The 23,183-nt window shown below is 38.6% G+C and overlaps 1 protein-coding gene across 1 annotated transcript in view; it reads right to left on the reverse strand.

The window, feature by feature from the left end:
* Positions 1-23,183, reverse strand: part of TTN (titin) — a 309,203-nt gene that overhangs the window by 280,353 nt on the left and 5,667 nt on the right. The window contains exons 4-28 of the mRNA XM_065413700.1: positions 21,889-21,977; positions 21,552-21,796; positions 18,891-19,196; positions 18,518-18,665; positions 17,914-18,030; positions 16,171-16,308; positions 14,784-14,921; positions 14,173-14,310; positions 12,207-12,473; positions 11,955-12,080; positions 10,650-10,928; positions 10,274-10,339; positions 9,545-9,803; positions 8,300-8,360; positions 7,974-8,186; positions 7,028-7,170; positions 5,774-5,979; positions 5,396-5,626; positions 4,534-4,778; positions 3,837-4,060; positions 3,565-3,729; positions 3,296-3,464; positions 1,023-2,713; positions 642-923; positions 72-338 (exon numbers count right to left, since the gene is read on the reverse strand). Of these exons, the coding sequence (XP_065269772.1) occupies positions 72-338; positions 642-923; positions 1,023-2,713; positions 3,296-3,464; positions 3,565-3,729; positions 3,837-4,060; positions 4,534-4,778; positions 5,396-5,626; positions 5,774-5,979; positions 7,028-7,170; positions 7,974-8,186; positions 8,300-8,360; positions 9,545-9,803; positions 10,274-10,339; positions 10,650-10,928; positions 11,955-12,080; positions 12,207-12,473; positions 14,173-14,310; positions 14,784-14,921; positions 16,171-16,308; positions 17,914-18,030; positions 18,518-18,665; positions 18,891-19,196; positions 21,552-21,796; positions 21,889-21,977 (6,213 nt within the window). The remainder of the gene's footprint in view (positions 1-71; positions 339-641; positions 924-1,022; positions 2,714-3,295; positions 3,465-3,564; positions 3,730-3,836; positions 4,061-4,533; positions 4,779-5,395; positions 5,627-5,773; positions 5,980-7,027; positions 7,171-7,973; positions 8,187-8,299; positions 8,361-9,544; positions 9,804-10,273; positions 10,340-10,649; positions 10,929-11,954; positions 12,081-12,206; positions 12,474-14,172; positions 14,311-14,783; positions 14,922-16,170; positions 16,309-17,913; positions 18,031-18,517; positions 18,666-18,890; positions 19,197-21,551; positions 21,797-21,888; positions 21,978-23,183) is intronic.

The raw sequence follows: 23,183 nt of genomic DNA on the forward strand, positions 1-23,183 counted from the left end.
CACAACAGATAAACAAAATAATTACTCTTAAATCTGTAGGAAAGAAGGGGTATGTGATTAGAAAGGCTTACGCTTCATCTTCAGTTTGCAACTGGTCTTTTTGCCATCTACAACAAAGCTGTACTTTCCTTGGTCTTCCTTACTAACATCTTTAACAGTGAGAATTTGGCGACCACGCCGGGACGTAATCATGTATTTACTATTGGATGTGAGCTCCACATCGTCACAATACCATTTCCCCTCCACATCTTCAGGGGAAATCTCGCATTCAAGCTCGCCTGAGAAGGACTCTGGGACTTCAATATCCTTAAGTTCTTTAACAAACTCAATAACGGCACCTGCATTAGAACATAAATACATTCACAAATGCTTTTTTAAAGAGTTTTATGAAACATTTCTTATAAAAACATTTGGTTTTAAAGAAGCAAACTTGCATCTAAATCAATATTATTTTTAAACCCTGAACATAAAATAATATTCAGGCTTTCATGTTGCATTAAAAAATATAAACATAGTGTAAACATTTCTGCAATGTTCTATGCAGCGAAATGCATGCTGCTATGTTCATTGGTGATAGCTGACTTCTTCCTGGAAGATTTCACTATAAAAACATTGAGTGATAATAAAGCTTTTATTCCTACCTTCAACAATAAGCTTAGCAGTTGTTTTTACAGTTTCATCTTCTACCAATGCACAGCTGTAGTCCTCAGCATCTAACATGTCAATCATTAGCACAGAAAGAAAGTGACCTTTTCTGTCAGAGTGCATCCTGTATTTGTCTCCAGAAAAAATTTCTATTCCATTTTTATACCATTTCACTTTGATAAAGGGTTCTGAGGTTTCACATTCAAAGGTTGCCATGGAATCTCTCTCTTTAGCAACAACATCTTGTAAATTTTGCATGAAACTTATTAACTGTTTGGCTGCAAAATAAAAAATATTCAGAGTTGATAACCTGTGGACTACAAAGACAAACACATTTTGTTAATGAACAGGGTACATTAAAGGGATTTACACATTACCTTGTACTAGCAAGAAAGCATGGCTTGAAGTTTCACCAGCTATATTGATTGCTTTCACCATGATGCTGGCAGAGTCCTCAGCTGTTACATCTCTGATGACCAATTCACAAACGTTATCTTCAGGCCAGTACCAATATATCCGATCAGACCGCTCAATCTGTACACCATTTCTGAACCATTGGCATTCAGGGTCTGGTTTCCCTACTACTCTAACACGGAAATGTGCATCACTACCTTGGGCTACTGTCTGGCTTTGAATTCGTTCAAGTATCTTAGGAGCCTCCATACTTGGACTAAGCTCAAGCCTCTCTGGTTTGATAGCTGGAATGGTGAGTTCGCCTTCAGCAAGAAGCACTTTCTTCTGTTCCTCGGTTAAGTCTTTGGTCCAGTGAAGAAGTTCCTCTTTTGTCTTTTTAAGCATTTCTTCATATGATTCATCTTTTTTACGAGACTTAAGCTCCACAGCAGTAATGGCTTCATAATAGCCCTCCTCTGTCCTACGCTTGAATTTACTGCGTAGCTCTTCAGTCTCTTCCGTTAGCTTCTCGTGAGTGATTCTCTCAGCCCTTTTTAGCTTCACCACCTCTTTGGTAGTTGTCTCAGCAGGCTTGTCTACCTTTTGAACTTCAAAGAGAAGTTTGCCAGGCTCTGTTGCTGCTGGCTCGTGCCTGGGTTCAGGTGCCCGGCGAAGGACAGACCTGAAATCTTCCCTCTGCTGGATCTCAAGTTTCACTTTATGTTCCATTACCCCCTCTGGATTTTCTGCTGTAACCTTCACTTCACCTGTATCGTATGATTTGCAGTCCACGATGTCCAGGTAGTAGATACCATCATAGCGGAGTCTAAACCTTTTGCTTTTACGAATGAGCTGCCCATTGAGATACCAATTGACTTTGGGCTGTGGATAGCCTGTGACACGGCAGCGGAACCGTGCAGTTTCACCCTCCAGAACTCTGGCAGGCTCAGGGACCAAAACAATTTCTGGCGTTTGCTTCTCTTTTTGGTCCTCTGTCACTCCAGCAAGGGCCCCCTCATGGGCCATTCTTTCCATCTCTTCAATTCGCTGCAGTCCCTTCCTGCCTTCCGGCAACTGAGTTTCTTCCACAAGGCTTTTCTCATCTTTAACTATAAGGGTAGCCGATGTGTGGTCAGTACCATATTTGTTACTTGCCCTGCAAGTGATCACTCCACTGTCTCTAGGATAGGCTACTCCATAATCCAGACTGCAGTATCCAAATTCATTAATCATACGGAGTCTATTGGCTGCCTCCAGGGGCTTGCCATCATGTAGCCAGTCGACCACCATAGTGGGGTCACCAATTGGTGTCAGTCTGCAGTCAAAATGAGCTGGTCCAAAGCGCTTGAGCCTCAGTGAAGTGAGTTTCTTCTTAAAGAATGGCTTTTGTTGTTTCTCTTTGTCATAAAGGTCTCCCTCCTCCCATTGCTCTTGACCATAACGCAAATGGAGAGGCTCAAGCTCAGGTGCTGCAATCTCCTTTGCTCTGTATGTTCCCCTTGGAATGATTAATTTCCTTTCTGGTTCAGGTTCTGAAAATTCCACTTCGACATTTACCTTGCACCGTGTAGTGTCGCGCCCCGCTTTATTGATAGCGGTGGCAGTATACCATGCAGCATCATGCTTGACAGTGGACTCAATTTTAAGTGCAGCTTCTCCTTTAGTTCCCTCAATTCTGAAATATTAAAAATATATACATTATTTTCTCACATATCTCCTTCACAATTAGGTCCCAAAACCCTTAAGCAGGCAAACTTCTGGTGGAATAAAAAATAATACTTAATCATGGTAGTGCCTAATGACCAACCAAGAATGTGGCCTCATTGTGCTAGGCACTGTATAAACATAAAGTAGCAATCTTTAGTGATTTTGAAATCAGTACAAGTTTCATCTACTAGAGGACTGTAGATACAGAAAGCTAGTGGAGGGTCTTTTACAATTCGGTTTTAAGTTTTATTGAAATTTACATAATATAAATGTACAGAAGGCAAAAGGCAGGCCTGAGCCTGTAAGTTATTGCACACTTTTAGGGCCAGATTCAATCCTCATTGAAGTCAGTGGAAAGACTCCCATAGTCTTCAAAGGCCATGGGATCGGGTCCTTAGTACTCACAATGGGAACTCTCAGTTCTGATCTACTACATTATTTGGGAATTGGAGACACTCAGCCAACGCTAGGAGGCACTTAGTACCTTGCAGGACCAGGCTTATTGATATCTTTACTGTTTTTACACATCATCTTTTTAAGAAGCACTTACTTGATCTTTGGGTATTTATGAGGTACAATGATTTCGCTGTTCTTCAACCATACAATGTCAGGATTAGGGTTACCAGTAGCTTTCACTGACATTTTCAGTTTAGTACCTTCCTTGACACTAACATTCTTCAGCCTTTCTACAAAATGTGGTTTCACTAGATGTTCTTGAGCTGAAAGAGCAAGAAAGAAGTGATCCAACACAGAAATTGAAATAGCTGTTTCTATACATAATAATTATAGAGTTCTTTCCAAAATGTGCAGAGTAAATACCTTCCACTGTCAAGGTCATAGAGATCGTTGCTTTGCCTGCCCTGTTCTGAGCAACGACAGTCCATTCACCAGAATCATCAGGACTAGCATGGACAATGATCATTGACTGTGTGCCATCTTCTTTAACTACTATTTTATGAGTATAGTCATTAACAACTTGTTGACCTGCAGAAATAGACAATTTTTTTTACACCCAGTACTGTTTCCCAACATGGAAAATACTATATTTTTTCTCGATATTTATATTAGTGTATGAAAATAAATTGAGATACCATTATGAAACCAGTATGTTTCTGGCATGGGTCTGCCAACTACTTTTAGGTCAAATCTCGCCGTCTGCCCCTCTGCACTTTTAAAGGAACTAGGTTTCAACACAAAAACTGGCTTATACAATCTCTCCAGTTGTCCTTCATCAGTTTCATCTAGTCTGCGGGCAGGAGAACGAGATGGAGAACTACGGGCTGGAGAACGGCTTGGGGAACGGGGAGAAAGAGACCTGAGGAAGGAACAAAAAAGCTGTGCTGTAGCAACGACGCCTAGAACCAGGCTAAAGCAATATATAATTCATCTCCTGTGCCTAATATTTTAAAACTTGTTAAAATCAATTTACCTAGGGAAAAAGGTGAGGTAAAATTATTATTTGTAGTTTGTTTCCTTTTGTTTAATCAATATGAAGAATCTGTGCAATGTCAAATAATATTACAGTTAATAAAACCAGTACCTTGTTTAGACCTATTAGCTGGAAGATGGTACCTCCAGAATCACATTGCCCTGTAGCAATGGGGATTTGGTTCATATTGACCCACAGAACAAAGTGCCACTTACTGAATCAACATCAGTACTTCCAACAGCATGGAGGGCTGATGGTCTAAACTTGTTTAGCTTGGACTACATGATGGGATCACTGGACACTGTTTATTTGTAGTGGACTGGAATGAACAAGAGACTTGCATATTACCCTGTACTTACCGATATCTTTTCATAACATCTGGTGCTGGCATATAACCTGGAGCTCCAACTGGTGCAACAGGTTCAATGTATAGCTTTGCAGAGCAAATGGCATTTCCTTTAACATTGCTGGCAAAGACTGTATAAATTCCTTCATCTTCAGGCAACACAACAGGTAAATGTAGACTAGCGCTGCCATCTTGCAGAACTTCCATGTGGTAGCGCTCTCCATGCTTAATGCGTTTACCATCCTTGTACCACGCAATCTGCACAAATAGTAAAAATTGGAGTGAACCCTCATGGAGATTAGAATACAGTAATGTGTACCCATGTACATTACTTAAGACTCTGCTAGGTCTTTCCCACTACTTTTCAACTATTGCACAACTGTAACCAACATGTAGTTGGCAAACAATTTTACTTGAAATAAGAAAGAGTAAAGAACAGCTTTTTGCAGTGACACGTGATATGAAAATCAGTATCCAATATAAAATACAGCATTATGATACATAAAGAATGAAACAGAAACAAGCCAGATTCACTACTATGTGACCACTTCTCTGTGACACTCTGTGATGCTTGAGTAGCGCAATACTTTGCCATAGTGTACTGGTGAATCTAGCACATTTCCTTATCCAGAACTATTGCACAAATCTACAAAATGGAAACTCAGCTTGATGGGAGAACAAAGGACTGAAAAATGTACATTTTTTTTTGGAATTTGTGGTTTTCTAGCTGAGTAGGATAAAGAAGGGGTTCTCTGACAGTGAGCTACCACATTCAGTAAGTTTCCAAATATAGAAGCAGGCCTGTTTCATAGGTAGATATAATTTAAAACAATATCTGTGTGATTTATATTATACATTTATACACGTTGGTATACCTTGGGTAATGGATATCCAGTCATCTTACAATGGAAAGTAACAGCCATTCCCTCAAAGATTCTATAATTCTTTAATCTTAAATCAAATCCTGCTTCAACTGTTTCAGATTCAGGAATATCAACCACCATCTCTTCTCTGTCTTCCTCCAGGAGTTCTTCTAGGGTGGTCTTAATAATTCTGTATTCAATTTCTTTGATAAGTCTTTCTTCAAAGGAAGAAATGTGGAATTCCTATGCGAAAAGCAAACAGTTTTGTGATAGATTTTTGTAGAACTGACTTTACAGAGTTTATAGAATAACTGACTTCTTACATTTGTGAAACTAAATAAAAATACTTGAACTGCTCCAATCACAATTTAAAATGACTGAAATACTTACCTGTTCATCTACAAAAGTCCGGATCTGCACAGTGTCTTTTGCCATTTTCTTCCTAATTAGAGCTTGTTCTTTTTCATATTCTTTTTCATAGTCAGCATATAAAATAGCTGGGGCTACCTCAGCCACTTTAGGTTCTTGTACATATGCAGTCACCTGAGTTTGGTACATCATTTCTTGTTGCGATTTTATGTAGACCTCATAATCAGCTAGGAGTTAATTACATATTAATTCTGGTAAGCCACTGTCCATTTTTACTGGCATAAATGTAGAAACAAGCTGCAGAAGTTATCAATTAGTATGTATTATTTTAAACAGAGTTTCAGGCGGTGGTGGAACAAGTGCACATCCTGATGCTCTGTGAGAATCATTAAAACAGATAGATGCTCCACCCAGTCTTGATTAAAACTTCATAATTTATATGTTCTAGGACAGGTTTTCTTAAGTACAGACCACTTCTAAAGAGAGAGCTCATCAGCTCTCAGCCTTCTAACCATAACTTCACACCTTCCCTCTGGATATCTAAATATTCTAAATTAGTTTCTTTTTCTAAAGCACATCTCCCAGCTCCTTAGTTAGTTTCCTTTCCCCAGAACCCTAATGCCAACCTTCAAAGCCCCATATACTGTGCAGAGCATTAAGAGCTCTGCAAGAGGAGAGGCTCCTGTAGCTATACTGAATAGGAGAGTCTAAACTCTGCATGAGCCTAAGGTTAAATATTCTCTCCCTCCTGCAGAAATCCTCAGAAAAGTAGCTGTAGGCACTCTTCCTCCTGCAGAGCTCCCAGTACCGTCTCTTTCTCTGGGGTAAGGAGAGGAGCGTGGAAGGGAGCTAGGCCGGTGTGCCATTCCTTACCATCTGCTTCTACAGAAGTGAAAACGTTGGGTGAAATCCTGGCCCCACTGGAATCAAAGGGAAGCCAGGATTTCACCCTGTGCCCTGCAAGTGGTTCTGTACAGCACTGTGGTTTGACAACTGCTAGGAAAGTGCCCATAGATTCAGGACCTCCTTTAGGAGACTCACTTAAAAGAAGAATGTCTCCATTTTGAAACTATTTAATGGCTCAGAAAGAAAAGGAAGCTACTGCAATACCTCATCGACCATTGTGACCAGTCTGTTTTTATTATATCAAACTGAGTGGCACCAATTTGCTAATCTTAAAGCAAGTTTAAAAAACTCCAGTCTTATTCTTCCATATTTTTACACTGACTTTTTTCTTAATCCCTCCTCCCCCACTATCCATGCACATACAAATACCTTCTTCCAGTAAAGAGGCTGATGCAGAAGCTTCTCCATGCTTATTGCGAATAACAATAGTGTATTCTCCGGCGTCATCAGCAAAGGTCATCGAAATTTCAAGTCTGCATTCCCCAGTCTCTTTTTTGTAACTCACTTTGTGTCTTTAAGAACATAGAAAACACAAATTCTCCATAATTCTGATAAGCAGAACTCTTAGCGTATTTACTTTTTGAAAGATCTATGACTATTACTCCTCGAAAAAGCCAATGTTTTGATCATTTTTTAGGCCAATATCAACTTGGAGGAATAGTAGAACGACATAAGAGAAATAACAATACTGCGACCAGAGCTCAATCATACCCTATACCTATAATAATAATTGAACTCAGAGACAAAAGGCAGTACTGAAGTCTTGAGGATTCCATTATCATATACAATATAACCTTCCCAATATCAGAATTTTTATATACAGGGAGCTTTATTTTTGGCAACATCATTTCCACCATTTTCTATAGGTGATTATGTCATGATACATTTCAAGAGTGCCAGAAAATGTACTCAGATGGCTCCTTCACTAAATATTTCCTCAATTCTATAGAATACCGCAGAGAAAATTCAAACCAAAGTGTCTCTCTCTTCTCTACAAATTAATGTGTATGTTGATTTTTAGCTCAACCTTGTATTTATAATTGCTTTTCTAGCCTTTTAAAATATACATTTTATAACCCACCAGAGCAAACGTTGCATCCCATAACAGAGAAGAACGGCCTGAAGGGTTTCAAATACTTATCTGTTCAGAAACTTAGGGCTATATTAATTCCTGATGACACCACACTGAGATCAGAGGGGTTACACTAGGGATAGATTTAGTCCAAAGCGGATAACTGAATTCTAATATGTGTCAAATCTATGGAAGTATCATTTGCATATCAAAGAAAGAACAACGTTTAAGTAGGTTATATACCTGTAGCCAGTAGTAAGAGGTACCCCAGCTTTTTTCCAGTAGATGTGTGGCTTTGGGTTGCCCCCAATTTGGCACTCAAAAATGACACTTCCACCTTCAACTAACTTCTGAATTACAGGTTTGGTTATAAAATAAGGAGCCGCAGCTTCTCCAAACACTTCTTGTTCTGCAATAGTGGCATCTACCATTACCACATCTTTTGACTCCATATAGCTGGAAGAAGATTTCAAAGAAGGCAAATGAGCTGATGCAGAAGGAAATCATAAATAAATTGGAAGTAACTAATAATCACAGTACGAGCAGTCTGCTTAGAAAAGTGACTTTACCGTTTCTCTTCTGTGACAGCCTTCACAGAAACTGCTTCTCGGCTCTCAATCTCCTCAGAAACTGTAAGAAAAATATGATAATGTTGATGCCAAAATATTTTAAAAGTGGACAAAGCAGCTAGGAGGGAAGGTAGTTTTGCTGGCTGACTTTAAGGGTCAGGTCCTTGCACTGGGACAGTGAATCAGGAATCTTAGCTTAAATAAATAAATGGAGATATCCTATCTCCTAGAACTGAAAGGGACCTTGAAAGGTCATTGAGTCCAGCCCCCTACCTTCACTAGCAGGACCAAGTACTGATTTTGCCCCAGATCCCTAAGTGGCCCTCTCAAGGATTGAACTCACAACCCTGGGTTTAACAGGCCAATGCTCAAACCACTGAGCTATCCCTCTCCCCCAGCTTGCTCATAACTGGCATCCAGGTGACATAGGGAGACTCCCTCCTGGCCCCTTCAACCCAACCTGGCTGTAACAGTCATAATCAACATTCCTGAGCTGTTTATTACCGTTCACCCTTAATGTTTTTCTCTCTTGCATATTATTGGGCTGTGCCGTTGTTGTTTCTGTGGTATTTTCCAGTCTGATATGACCTATATGGCCAATATAGTGGGGCATGGGATGTGGGTGTGCCGTAATGTTCCTTTGGTATGTGGGTTTTGGATTGTCTTGAATATAGCTCAGTAACAAAGCAAACTCTCTTTCCTCCTCTCAGATACTTGTGATGATCCTTGAGTATTCTCATAGGGGCTCTTACCATTTATTCCTTCCATGTAGGATTGCATTTTTAGGACCCTTACTAGTGCGTGATGGTCTTGACACTAGAGGCTGAAATATTTGTCACTGATGGTTGGGAGTAGGAGGACCCCAGAATAGTTGGGAGATGGGGAATATGTCTATCTCTTCCTCAAAATAGGCATCAACCCAGCCATTGTCTGTAGTGATGGGACTAATGTGAAGGGTGGCAGGCCCACGTATCTCTGAGTGAAAACAGGGATGGGGATGCTGCAGGTAGTGTACAATACTAATGGATAGTCCTTGATTTTTGCCCTAGGCAACACAAAATCTTTTATTAGGTGAAGAGACTAGGTGGGAGTTGCTGGCAGGTTTAGCAGCCCTGGAGGCTGCCATGGGCAAATCAAGACACCTGCAGCTGCCAGAAATACTAGCTCTTGGGTATAGAGAAATTGTAATGAAGCCATTTTGACTGAGCAAACTGTTTGTATTCTTGTTGTGAGAAATCTACTTGCCCTGCACATGTAAGTGGCATGAAGTGCTGACAGTTCCAGCTGCATTGGTAGCAGTGCAAGTAAATCTTCCACTGTCTTCTGCAAAGGCTTCACGAATCACAAGGCGAGCAACTCCTGCTTTGAAGGTAATCTGGAAGTCTATGGAACTCTCAATCTGATAGTCTTCTCTGTACCATGACACAGTCGGGGCTGGATGGCCAGAGATGTAGCACTCCAAAGTGACAGATTCGCCTTCAATAACAGTCATGTTTTTCAGACCCTGTATCACACAAAAGTATTTATACAATGAATATGACTCTTCACTAGTAAATAAATCATTTCAACTGTATGATAAAACAGTCCTGAAACTTACAATTCAGCATCTATATCAAAATGAGGCACTGATGTGCAGTGCCCCAAATAAATTAGAGAGAAGAGACATTTTCAAACTACAGCTTTTGAAGCTGGAGTTGGGCTGTCTGAATATGTTACTCTTGACAGGGAAAATCTAGAGGGAACTTGATCTTTGTGAGATACTTGTGAGAATTCACTTGTTCAGCAAAGATCATTCTGATAGGTCACATGGCTACAGAGACTGGCAACTGACTACAGATATGAGAGATGGTGTCAGAGCTCCAGAGAGCAACTGAATGTATTGAATACATGACAAAAAGGGGGTGAAACAAAGCATATCTTAAAAGGAATGAAAGGCAAAACAATGTAACCCTTATCTAAATTTTCACTACTTACTGAGACTAAGGTTGGTGGGGTAGCAGGGACTTCTGCTGGCTCAGGAACTCTAGCCATTTCGGTTACCTAGGACATTTAAAGCAGAGTTACTAAACATCCCACAAAGCGAAGGAAATAAATGGTAGACACACTAGAATTGATGTAGGAAAAGGTTTCCTTGCAGAGAGTGACTGCTGCTTGCTGTGACAAAGTGATGTTAGGATTTTAGAAATGCTTGTGCAAAACAAATATCACAACTTACAGTAGACAAAGCTCAGTAGGGATATTTTAAAAGAATAAGCTTGTAATGAGGGAAGCTGTAAACACACTGGATTACTCTATTGTTTCTAAGATGTAAGTCAGTCAAGATGATTTTGGAATTCACTTAATGACAAACCTTTGCTTCACCTTCTTGCATTAATTCAATGTGTTCTTCCCGTACCACACCACCTGTAATGCTCACACTTATGTCTCTTTTGGTCTGAACATCATAACGACTCTTATAGGCGTCAGCTGCCTCTCCAAAGGGAAATTGTGGCGAGACAACCTTCTCTGCCATCACTCTGGTTTCAGGTGGCTTTACTTGTGGTGATTTCACAGGTCTGGTGATCTTTTGAACAGAAGTTGTTGATAACTCTTTTTCCAGAGTAGCCATAGCAGATCCTGCTATTGAAACCTAACCAAGAGAAAGAAAGTTACAGTTGTGTTATTCTTATTTTCAAAAGATGAACTATGCATTTCCCAGATTACATATGACTGTTACTTTCTTATTCACATATTTATTGACATTAGATAAGCTACATAAAGACACTTTCAACCTTCCTATGCTGTAAAATAACATAGCTTTAAAATATATATATATATGCTTGTATGCAGACTTAAAGTTGTATAGCAAAGTATTCCATTATATTGTGTTAGAATTTTGTTCTTTAAATAGCAACATAGCTCTCTAAGGAATGTGCTATATTGCTTTCTAGGCTTGAACTCAGATTTCACTAAGGCATCATAGAACTAATTATATGCCAGGAAGTGATTAAAATACCTCAAGAGATTTCAAAGTGCAACCTTTACGCATAACTAAGTTGGACCGTGTCCCTAATTTTTAAAAAACGATGAAAAAACTCCTCAAACAGTAGAAAGGAAAAAGTAACATGAAATTAATGCAAAAGCACATGGTTCTTTATGGGGCCATAAAATATAATTTGGATTAGGGATGTAGAGCATGTTAATTCCTAAACTGGTTTAGTATGCAGTAAAACAACTGCAAAGAAAAAAAATAAGTACTGCTCCTGAAGTATTATTTCTTTAATGTGAGAAGTTGAGCATGAATCAGGATTTTTTCCCTACCCTTTAAACAGGGTGAAGGTGTATGCCAGGGATGTAGCATTTTATTGTAAATACCACATGTTCTAGCTGCATTCCGAATATATGAAATGGTTGGGGTTTTAAAAAAATACCCAACAAAATCACTTTTTGGCAGGATTTCACAAATAAAGGGCATACATTTATTTGCACTATTATATTTTACTTACTAGGGAATTGGGCAACACAAATCAAAGATAGCACAACCTCTTCCCCCAAATGGGAGTAACACAGTATTGTATGGGGAGGGGGAAGGAGGGGCATCAATATGGAAAAAATGAGGTATCAGTTATTTTAACTGAGCTTGCTGTTTGCCTAACACCTTTCCTCCACTTCTTACCTCGTAAGTATGATCTGGTTTAGGAACAGTAATTTTTGAAACTGTAAAATGAGGACTTGCTGTCCGGGGACGTGTGTGTTCCACAAGGACTGCTTTTTCAGTTCTGGTTTCTTCTGTTCTTTTAATCTACATTAACCAATAAAATGTTTGGTCAGTATGTTGTGCTAGTCACCAAACTGCAAAATAAAAAGTTTCATGAAAAAAACAACAACAGCCAGCCAGAGAAAGAGTGCAATGTAAACCAAGTCTAACCTGTGTTGATATATGCATTCCCATTTTTTCAGTGGTGGAAACTTTTGTTTCAGAAGGAACGTGTACTGGTTTGGTGACAACATGACGTTCGGTTGGCACCTCAACAACGTGACCTGTCATAGTACGCTCTTTATATCCATATTCCAAAGCTGTCTGCTCAGCATAGCCTTCTTCAGTGTGCTCTAGCTCCCAGGGCTCTCTAACACGTGCATGATCAACTGCAGCAACAACTGTAGCTACAGCTTCAGCCTTTTTGTAAGCTCCAATCTAAAGATAACATATACAGAATTCATACAAATACTCATGGTGATGACAAAGATTTGTCTATCTGGCAAATACACAGTACATACATGTTATAGAGAGACAGAAAATGTACATACATTATATAGTATGGAAAATATGTAAGCCTGTATTTACCGACATGTGCATTTCATAGTCACTAGCTGTAAATATATATTTATATTGAATAAATATACATTCACACTATGCACATGCATATTTCTATATACAGTACACAATGTAAATTAAATGCTTTGCTGGCACATTTATGACTATAGTACTGTATGTATAATATTTAAAAAGCGATAATTTCTGACAGCTGCACGTAATTCTATATCAGACATTACTACGAGAAATGGTCGAAGTATGTATATGCTGCTTCATGTGCAAACACTGCATGATCCATTCATGCACAATGAGCCTTAGGAAATATATAGCTGTAACTTCAATGCACGGAAAAGTTGTGCTAATGTATTTTACAAGTTCCTAATAGGGAAGGATAACTGAGTATTTTGGTAAAAGGGAAGTGGTGCTTTTGTGCCAGGATTTAACTTGTTTTTAACTTCCTGATCCATAATTGGTTTCACATTTGATGTCAGTGTAATTTCTCCATTATCAAGCTCTGGTTTGGTCAGCAGCAGATATTTGTGTAGCAACTGCTGCTGTTTTTTCAGTATTATAATTAACCTGGATATGGTATATAGTAAAAGAGCATGTGAAAAAATTAACACTTTTAAATAATAAATTGCCTTCATTCACCCATTTTACATACAGCTTTAAAAACAGTTCACCACGTGAAGTAATATCTCTAAGCTAGGTCAGACAGATTGTCTGCAAACGTTTCTTTTACTATTGATAAGGCTTTGCACTCTAAGGGCTGTATTATTCAATGCTAGTGCTAACTTCAAAGGAAGTGCTTATGGCAGTGTTGAATCTGGCCATAAATTCACACACCAAAGAACTGTGAATTCTGTGCACACTGAACCCTTGGTGTATATTTTATCTGATTTTGCTTTTTTCATTGAAAATTAATCAAAACATTTTGTAAACATACCAGTGATGTTTTCAATTAATTAATTACATTAAGAAAAAAGTGGGCCATATCCTGTAGTTCACAATCATGCTACTCTCTCACTGATGACAGGACTCAGCCCTATTACATTAGAATCCTCTTAACTGGCATAGACCCCAGTGGAAACAGAAACCAACAATGGTCCCCTTTATCAGAGGCTTATAAGAATATATTGGGTGGAACTGAATTGTTTTAAATATATGCATTGTACGAAGAACTAAAACAATACAAATCCTGATAAAGTGAAATCAAATGGTCAATTAACCATAAAATTAAAGGGGAATAGCCTATATACTAAAGGACTTCAGAGACAGAAATTTACATAAGCAAACACCAGTTCAAAGTTATCTACTGAGACCAGGCTTTCAGAGATGATCATAGGTGGTGCTATTTAAAGTGATTTTTTATTAGTTAATTTTCTAGAATTACTGAGATTCATTACACTGAATCTGTTCCTTGTCAAATTACCCCAATTAAGCAGGCACATTAAGGGGAATGCAACTGAGTGGATTCTAGTGTACACAAGTAGTTCTTAACTGATGGTGAAGCATAAGGAGGCTTGCAGAGAAAGTAAGCTGGAACAGTGTATTTCACATCTGCAACAGCCGTATTCACCTGATCACGAATTAGATGCATTTGTTCTTGTTTGGTAGTAATTCCTTCTCTGGCTCTTGGTATTGTTACTGGTTCTTTGGATTTATCAGCGGCAATTACTGTCGGAACTACTGTAGTTTTTTCAGCTTCCTTTTTTATCTGATTATTATGGTAGAAACAAAAAAGTTTCAATTACATATGGTCTCATTACAAAAAAAAAAAAAAAAAAAGCAAAAAGCATTAAAATGGGGGAAAGGGTTAAGGTTTTAGATCCCTGTACACTGCAGCCTCCGAGTGACTCTGTATTAGCTAGATGTTGATGAGTATTGTTACGTCCTAATGCCTATTTAAATAAAATATAGTATTTAAAAAAAGTTAAAATGCTCTTTACTGCAAAGAAATCAGTGTCAGTCAAAAGAGAGTTATGGATATCTTATTAATGCCAACTATTAGGAGTGAAGGACAAAGTAGGAAGAACTAGATTCTAATTCATAGTTGACATAAGTTTTGAGTTGGAGTAAGTTTTAGAAAAAACCCAGGAAATATATAGTTAGTATTTGTAGGGGAAGTATTAGTGTGCAAAGGGAGTATCACAGGAGAGTGAATATCACATTTATAACAGTTCTATTCACCTTTTCATCAGTTACTCGTACTTGTTCTTGTTTGGTAGCAACTTCTTCTCTAGTTCTCGATATTCTGACTGGTGCTTTAGGTTTATCAGTGGTAATTACTACCTTAGGCACAGAAGGTTTCACAGCATCCTTTCTCATCTGTTTTTTATGATAAAATAAAGTTTCAATTATATATGCTCTCAAACCAAATTACATGACTTTTCAGGAAAGTGGGACAGGTTGATGGAATATTATGTAGACAAGGCAGTGGCACAGCTAGGAGTGGAAATTTGGGTGGGTCCCAACTTTCGGGTGGACGGGCAATGACAGACTGTGTTTGCTCAGCTTCTCCCCGACACCATGCCCTCTTCCTAGCCCTGGTGCCCCCAGACACAGGGCTTCACCTGCCGAGCTGAGCACGCGCATGGGGTGGCTCAGAAAATGGCAAGGTAGAGCTGCCGGAGTGTAGCTTTCTGAAGGGCGGTCACATAGCTCTGTCCTGGATTTCAAGTGTCTGAGTGATGTTCCGGGCTGATGTGGCAGCACTACACCCCTGCTTAGATTTGGGTGGGCCTGGATGCTAAGTGGGTGGGCCCACCCGGGGCTACACCTCTAAGACATGGGGAAAGGAAAGAAGCTGAAATGCCACTTGTAGAGTGGAATAACTATTGTGTGTAAGCCAACTTCCGTCCCATCTTACACACTTTGCAACCCAGTTAAATTCAGTAGTTACACTGTGTGAGAAAGAATCAGGGAAGAATTTGGCCCCCTACTGGTTACATTTAAGTGACCATCATTGTAGCCTCCTGATATAAACTCCTTTTAGCAGCTGCATAGAAACGAGTATTACTCTGACCTAACATTTACTCTCATTAGTCAGTGGGGCTACTCAGCTAAATAAGGGCTACTCAATATGAGTAAGGGCTCCAAAATCATCTGGTATTAGCTGTGAGACTGATCAGACAGTTTGTAGTCAGGCAAAACTTCTAGCAAACTTCACTGGCTCAAACCCTTTATGTAAGTGAATATTATTCTGTTCTGATGGCTAACTGAATAAAAACTCTTTAAAAGGTTCTCTTAAAATCCACCTTCATACAACAAGTAAAGGTCACTAATCATCAAATGAGAATTATGAGCATGTTAGTAATGACAACCACAATACTTAAATAACTGATGTTAAGAGCTCCATCTTGCAGTTCCTGACTAGTCAGAACTCCTAAGTCAGTGGGAGTTTTGCCTGGAACTGTAATACTGGCCTCTTTATGGAACAGTTACTTTATAAATTTTTCTACTGTTGGAGCCTTCAGCTCATAAAAAAACAAAGGCAAAATACATAAGGAGCATTTGATAGAGATTGTTAATGAAAAAGGGTATATCGGTGAGTTACATCTATAACAGCTGTATTTACCTTTTCATGAGTGATGTGAATTTGCTCTTGTTTTGTAGAAATTTCTTCTCTAGCTCTTGATACTTTTTCTTGTTCTTTGGCTTTATCAGCAACAATTATTACCTTGGGTATAGGAGCTTTCTCTGGTTCCTTTCTTATCTGATTTTTACAGTAAAAAAGTCTCAATTACATATAATCTCAAATGCAAATTACATGACTTTTATATAACATTGGAGAAGAGGCTGGACTACTGAAGGGAAAAGAGGTTAAATTTCACTGGAGATCCTTGTAGAAGGAAGTGATTGTGAGTCACTCTGTTTGCACCCTGGAATAACTGTATACAAGTGAATATCATTGTTACATGATGCCAAAACTCCAGTGTTTTATATAGATTTTAAAAATTGATTAGACTGGCAACAACAACAACTGAACTTCTTTTATGAAATGTACAGTGAGAAGAAAAATAAAATAACTTACGCTATACACTCTGCCATTTTCCTACTAAAAGGCTGTAAGTAAAAGAAACTGGGACAGGAAGAAACTTATCTGCATTACAATCAATGGAGGGAAAGCCATGATTTCGAATGCATATTTTTTTGGTAAATTTCACTTTATCCAGGAGGTTTAGATGAAAATACAGAACATGCTCCTCCCTGTGTAATGGTGGTTTTCTGATTTCCATCCCTCAGTACCGTAAAGGTAAATTACTCCTCCTCCTGCCCAGACTATTTCTCACCTTGAACCTTGATATTTCACTCTAGATTCCATCGTCAGGACTAGACTCAACCTTAACTTGGATTTAGACCCACCCACCCTCACAACTAGATTCCTTTTTACCCTCTCAATTTGAAGCCTGACCTCAGCACTTGACTGATCCCACCTACTGGTCTGGAGAAGCTGTAAAGGGCGGTGGACTTCAGAAATGTACCATTTCTATGGGAGGGAGGCATAAGTTACTCTATCTTCGTATGAAACTCCTGGGGACTGTCCAGAAATAGAATGAAGAAATACCAACAGGCCCTGATTCCGCAAACACTTGCACATTTGGTTAACTTTGCTCATTTGAATAACCCCACTGACTGTAATAGGGCTACTTATGAGTAAGGTTAAGCATATGCATACTTGGTTGCAGAATCAGGTCTTAAGTTAAAATAAATGTATCTGAAAATTAAAAACAAAACATATGCTGAAAGTTATCTGAAATTCAGTCACCAGTATTTTGTTTCGCATTGTTTTCAGTGCAGAATGAGTTTCTTCTTAATGTATCTTGCCTCCTATTTGTTAACAGAAAAATGCCACGTGTATGGAATAAACTCAGAAAGAGCCACAGAAAAATGGAAAATCCAAGAAGAGGTGTGTGGGCTTTTTTTTTTTTTTTTTTTAAACACACGTTTGGCGTATTATCTAGCTATACAACAAATGGTAGAAAAACAATGGCATTTTTCCAGGAATTCATTTTTTCAAAAAATTCTCTTTAATCTATCTATAATATTCATAGAGTACTAGCCACAGTAGTATCTAAGTATCTTATACAAAACCATCAGTCATCAAGAGAGAATTATGAGAATGCTAGTATTGAAAACCCTGGTGAGCGAGTTATGTTAGTAATGAAAACTAAGGGAGAAGAGTTATACAGGGACACTTGTATTGCTGGGCTTCTCAGTTCATAAGTTACAAAAAGAAAAGGAAAGAAAAATATATACATAGTTTGTCTTTAAAGTAGGGTTTAACTATGAATATTACATCTGTAACAACTGTATTCACCTTTTCATGAGTGATGTGTACTTCTTGTTTGGTAGCAATTCCTTCTCTAGTTCTTGATATTATTTCCTGTTCTTTGGATTTATCAGTAGTAACTACTACCATAGCTTCCTTTCTTATCTGATTTTTATAGGAGGGAAAAACAACAACCTTAAAATACATTTCAACACAGAGTAAAGATCAGTTATCAAAAAAAAGTAGTATAAATTAAGGGGGAAATGCTGGGGAATAGTTATTTTAAGCTCAGCTGGGAAAATTCAAGTTAAATATTAGGAAATTTTTTGTCAGTATAAGAACAACATTAGGTAATGGAATAAGCTGCCAAAGGACATTATGGGATCATTTTCACTGGAGTTATTAAAAACAAGACGATACCCATTCCTCAGGAATGGTGTAAGAATAATTAAGTCATTCAGTCATGATGTGAGGTAATAGATGAGATGACCATTAGCAGTCCCCTACAGTCCAGATGCTTCTGCACCAATAATGCATGCTTATATGAAGCACTTAGTATCTTGTTAATTTTGCACTGTGAAGTACATGCTTTGTTTGCATGTAGGATCAGGGGTAAGGAGGAAATTATATAACAGCTGTGTTTTACTTCTACCTGCTCCTGAACAGGTTGAATGTGTACCGCAGTCATTGCTGTCCTTTTAGAAACCTGCTCTACAGGGCTTGGAACTGGTTCTCTCACTCTAGCCAGGTCAACTGCAGCAACTACAGTAGCAACAGCTGCTGTTTTATCAGTGTCCTGTAGGACCAAAATTAGTCACATCAGAAGATATTATTTTATAGGTTGCATACATAGAATAAACATATGACAATTACATGCACAGAATATTGCTGTCAAAGGTATATTTAAACATTTCCAGGGCAACTCCCTAAATAGCTGTTGTAAGCAAGTGTTTACATGCAGTCTCTCAAATTACATTTAGCAGTTCTCTCAGCATACGCAATGTTCTTTCCAAATTTAAAGACTCTTTACCTCTTTAGCACCAGCAGCTATACCAGCAACAGAGACACCAGCAGCAGCACCACTAATGGTCATCTGGTCTTGGACACCATATCTCCCTTCCCATCTTTCTTCTGTCCTTATCTGGGTAGCACTTGTAGTTACTCTAGTTTCCTGCATCCGTGCCTCAGCTGCAGAGACATAACCTTCCAGCTTCCAAGGAGGAACAACCTCAGCAGCAGTGGCTACTGTTGCCTGTGCTTTACGGATCAGTGCTGGAGATTTCACAGGCCTAATAGGTGAAGTGGAGAGTCTTCCAGCAGGAGATACTGACCTAATGAATAAACATAACATTACTGGTATTAAATTTAGCATCACATAATAAAATAAAATAAAATAACCGCACAAGTAACACAGAATTGATATTCATTTCCTGTTTAGGATACCATCAGTACCTGGACACTGAGCTAAATAAAAAACCAACAAAAACCAAAACAAACCCAATGTCCCCTTTCTTCTCCCTCTCCCCCCAGGTGGAAAATGTTTAAATTTGATTTTTTTTGACCAAACTTTACTTATAAACACCAGGGCTACAAGAAACCAACCAACTAATAGTGATAGGCTGCATGGCAGTTGGGAACACTGGATTTATTTATGTAGAAAAGGAAAGCAAAACTTCCAGTTGATTTGTTACCTTCAAATTGTGTAAATGGTTAGATTGTGTGAGCTGCTTACCATTCCCCTATTCTCTTCCTTCCTTCCTATTGTTTGTTACACTCACTTGTTCTCTTGTTTGAAATTATGCTCTTCAAACAGTCTTCCTATGTGTTTGTACAGCTCCCAATACAGTGGGGCCCTGATCCTGACTGGGTCTTTTGGATGCTATCACAATGTAAATAATAAATAGGAGAGGAGATCTCATTGTTTTATTATTTATTTACTGAACGCCATCAATGTGCTTGACACTGCAAGAAGGAAAGGACACGAGGAGCTTTCCTGCTCTTGTAGGTTTGTCAGATCCTTAAATTACTGAAGGATTTTTAATGACTTAATTAGCTTTACAGTGAAGACATAAGAGAGAACACCACAATGTATTTCACTCAAGAATATATATTTATTATAAAAGTACCAGAAATGATAAGTTCACATTGGGTCAGAGACTATATTTTTTACTCAGATAATGGGAGTTTTGAGAAAGGACTATAGGATCAGGGGCATTATGTACTAAATTAGGTCCCAGTTCTGCAATGAGCCCCGCTGAATTCAGTGGAGCATAATGTGGGGGCACAGAAGTCTGCCTTTGATCAGTGCATTTCAGGATTGGGGTCTATCTCCATTGCAACATTTCCTTTTACCAATTACAGCAGCACTAATTGGTATCTGCTGTTACAGCGATAAACAGAGCTTTTAGAAAGACTGACACTTTAAAAATTAATTGTATTAATATGGAGTTATAAAGCACTTTCCAATTTGCTTTAACACCACTACTAAATACATCTTTTCCCCAAGATGAGTTCATGTATATCAAATTTCTAGCACCATTAAAATATTTTAACACTGCCACATTCTGAACCATTGCAGCATTAGTGGTGGTCTCCAGCATTATACTTTTATGTTTTATGCTTATTTTCACATCTAATTTAGATGTAAATGTTATTTTTGAGTTAATAATGTATTTCACGAAGGTCTACCAAGAGTATAAAAACAACAAGGAGTCCGGTGGCACCTTAAAGACTAACAGATTTATTTGGGCATAAGCTTGATACCTAGAGTATAACATTTTTAGTGCATTATGCCCTCTAGATGGCACTATTGTATTATCCTTGCATTTACACAGGTGCTCATGGATTAATTATGCTTGTAAATTATTAGTTACTACCAATCCATTGCTACTTCTTGTATATACAGCAACAGCTGTTCTCACTGTGATGAAATTCACCACAAAGCAGAGCTGGCACAAAGGTTTAAATGGGGCCTCATTCAGCTCAGAGACATTTCACTTTTCTGGCCCAGTGCTTGGTGCAGTGGGGAGCTGAGGCAGCGGAGCCAGAAGAGTCTAATAGCTCTTCATCGGTGCCCCAGTGCAAATGAATTGGGCTCTGCCATACCACAGCTGTGGACCCTGCACTTCAAATCACTCACTTTCCCTCCTGAGGCCCTCTACACATATCAGAGCTAAACCCTCATTTCCCCATAACCATGCTAATTTTTCTTGCCTCCACAGCCTTAACTCTGGAATCATTTCCTACATGTCCATAATATACCTGTGTCCACAGATGTTCACAGTTATTTTTCTATTGATCCTTCCATTCTGCATGAAACTCACCAAATGCCTATGCTCTTTTCTTTTCCCATACAGTAATTACCAAAGGCCAGATTCTGATCGAACTTACTCACGTACAGTGGAGCAAAAAAAGTGTTACTCCAGCTTTGTGTGGTGGAACACAGTGCAGAATGTGAACCTACACATTTTCTAAAGGATTTCCTAAACCTATCTCAGAGGATGGAGCATTTGCAGACAGCTGCCAAAACCCTCCTCCTGAAGCTTTGACAACTGTACAAAACCAACAGTCAGAACAAGTCATTCTATGTTGTGCTTTCAGTTCGCATCATCACCATTTAATTTTCTCATTTTACTGGTGGGAATGACTCAAAATTCAATCTTTCCTTGATAGTTAACATGATTTACCTGACTGGTGATGGTGTTGGTGCTCTAACATGTCTTACAGGTGACAGTGACTGTCTAATGGGAGATGGTGACTGCTGTCGTGCCATCTGTACTTTTGCTGCACTTATTGGTGGAGTTGGTGATTTTGATGTAGGTTTAGGAGGCATTCTTGGAGGTGCCTTGTGTGGGAGCTGTTGTCCTGTGGCACTCTCTATGGACATTTCAACAGTTGTAAGTGATCTAGCATCAAAGTGGGCTTCTATTTTCTATAATGAAAGAAAGAACAATGGTGAGACTCTGCAATGCCAAGAATCAATTTCTAAAGCTTTTAACACCATTAGCTTTGAAAAAAATGTACCTTTTCAATTCTGGCTTGTCTTGTTTGCGAAATCTGAGCAGTCGAAACAATCGTCTTTGTCTTTTTAGCGGGTACTACTTCTTCCTCGCCTATCGGAAGGTAAAACATGAATAGTCAGGAGAATTATATGTGGTAATAAACAATAATAGCTTTTTAGAAGGAACTAAACATGCAATGCCAATTGTATATCAGCATGCGTAAACACCAGAGAAAGAATTAATCAGCCATCTGTTTTTCTTGCAGTATCTATAGGCAAATAATTGTGGAACCAGTTGAAATAAGATTAGCCTTTTTGTATAACTATGTAATTAGGACAAAAAATTAAAAGCATATTAATTATACTTCAGAATCATTCCAGTCTCCCAAATACATACATAGTTAGTCTAAAAGTGTATTTTAACTGGTGAGCCAAGAAAGGTTGCCTTGGATATAATAGTATTATGAGTATGATTGAAAGGGCTCCATTCAACCTGAAACCGCCTTCATAGCCACTGGGCTCATTCTCATCTGCACTCTCACCATGGAGTCTACTCTCTCTTGTGAGGGGGTATTGCTTCCAAGAAATGGCTGCATAATGCCAATTACAGCCTTATACAGATGACCAAACTTCTATTAACCCTTTCCCCATGATTAAAGTCTGTGACCTTACTTCAGCCATGTATGGCTTGCACACACTAGAAAGGCTCATATATTTTAGTCTGGTCAGGGCCCTAAGTATATAATGTTGTTGTAGCAGGAATAGTAAAAGCCCTTGTGTCTTTATTAGGTGAATTTTAAACTTTAATGTCTGGGTAGTTTTCAGTTTAAAAATATACAGTAGATGAAGTCCAGACTCCTCTACATATGTGTATGTGAGGAATGAGCTGATCAAAAAGGGCAATTCTGCTGTGCCTCATTCTGGGCTGCTCCCATATTCTTGGAGTTCACACTCTGCAGATGCATTGTGAGACCAGAGGCCTGAAGTTAGTGAGCACTGATTTTTGAATATCAACATGAACATTCTACCATTCATTTGCTATGTGTGTCTCACAAATTCCTCTAGTGAGAAGAAGTTCCGATGGGGCACAGAAATGGGGCCATGTTAATGTTGCTCTTGCAGTATTAGCATATACGCATCTTACCGCAAAAATCAAATTATGCCTTAATCTGGTTTTGCAATGAAAAATAATCATTTAGCAAATTAAAAACAGTCCTGTTCCTACTAATGTCAATAAGAGTTTTGCTCTTAAGAACTGCAGAATGTGGCCCAACAGCAGTAGATAAAAGACCTTGTTTTTAAAATCTAATTTTTTAAA

The sequence above is a fragment of the Emys orbicularis genome, chromosome 11, assembly GCF_028017835.1.
Source record: "Emys orbicularis isolate rEmyOrb1 chromosome 11, rEmyOrb1.hap1, whole genome shotgun sequence".
Classification (NCBI taxonomy): domain Eukaryota; kingdom Metazoa; phylum Chordata; order Testudines; family Emydidae; genus Emys; species Emys orbicularis.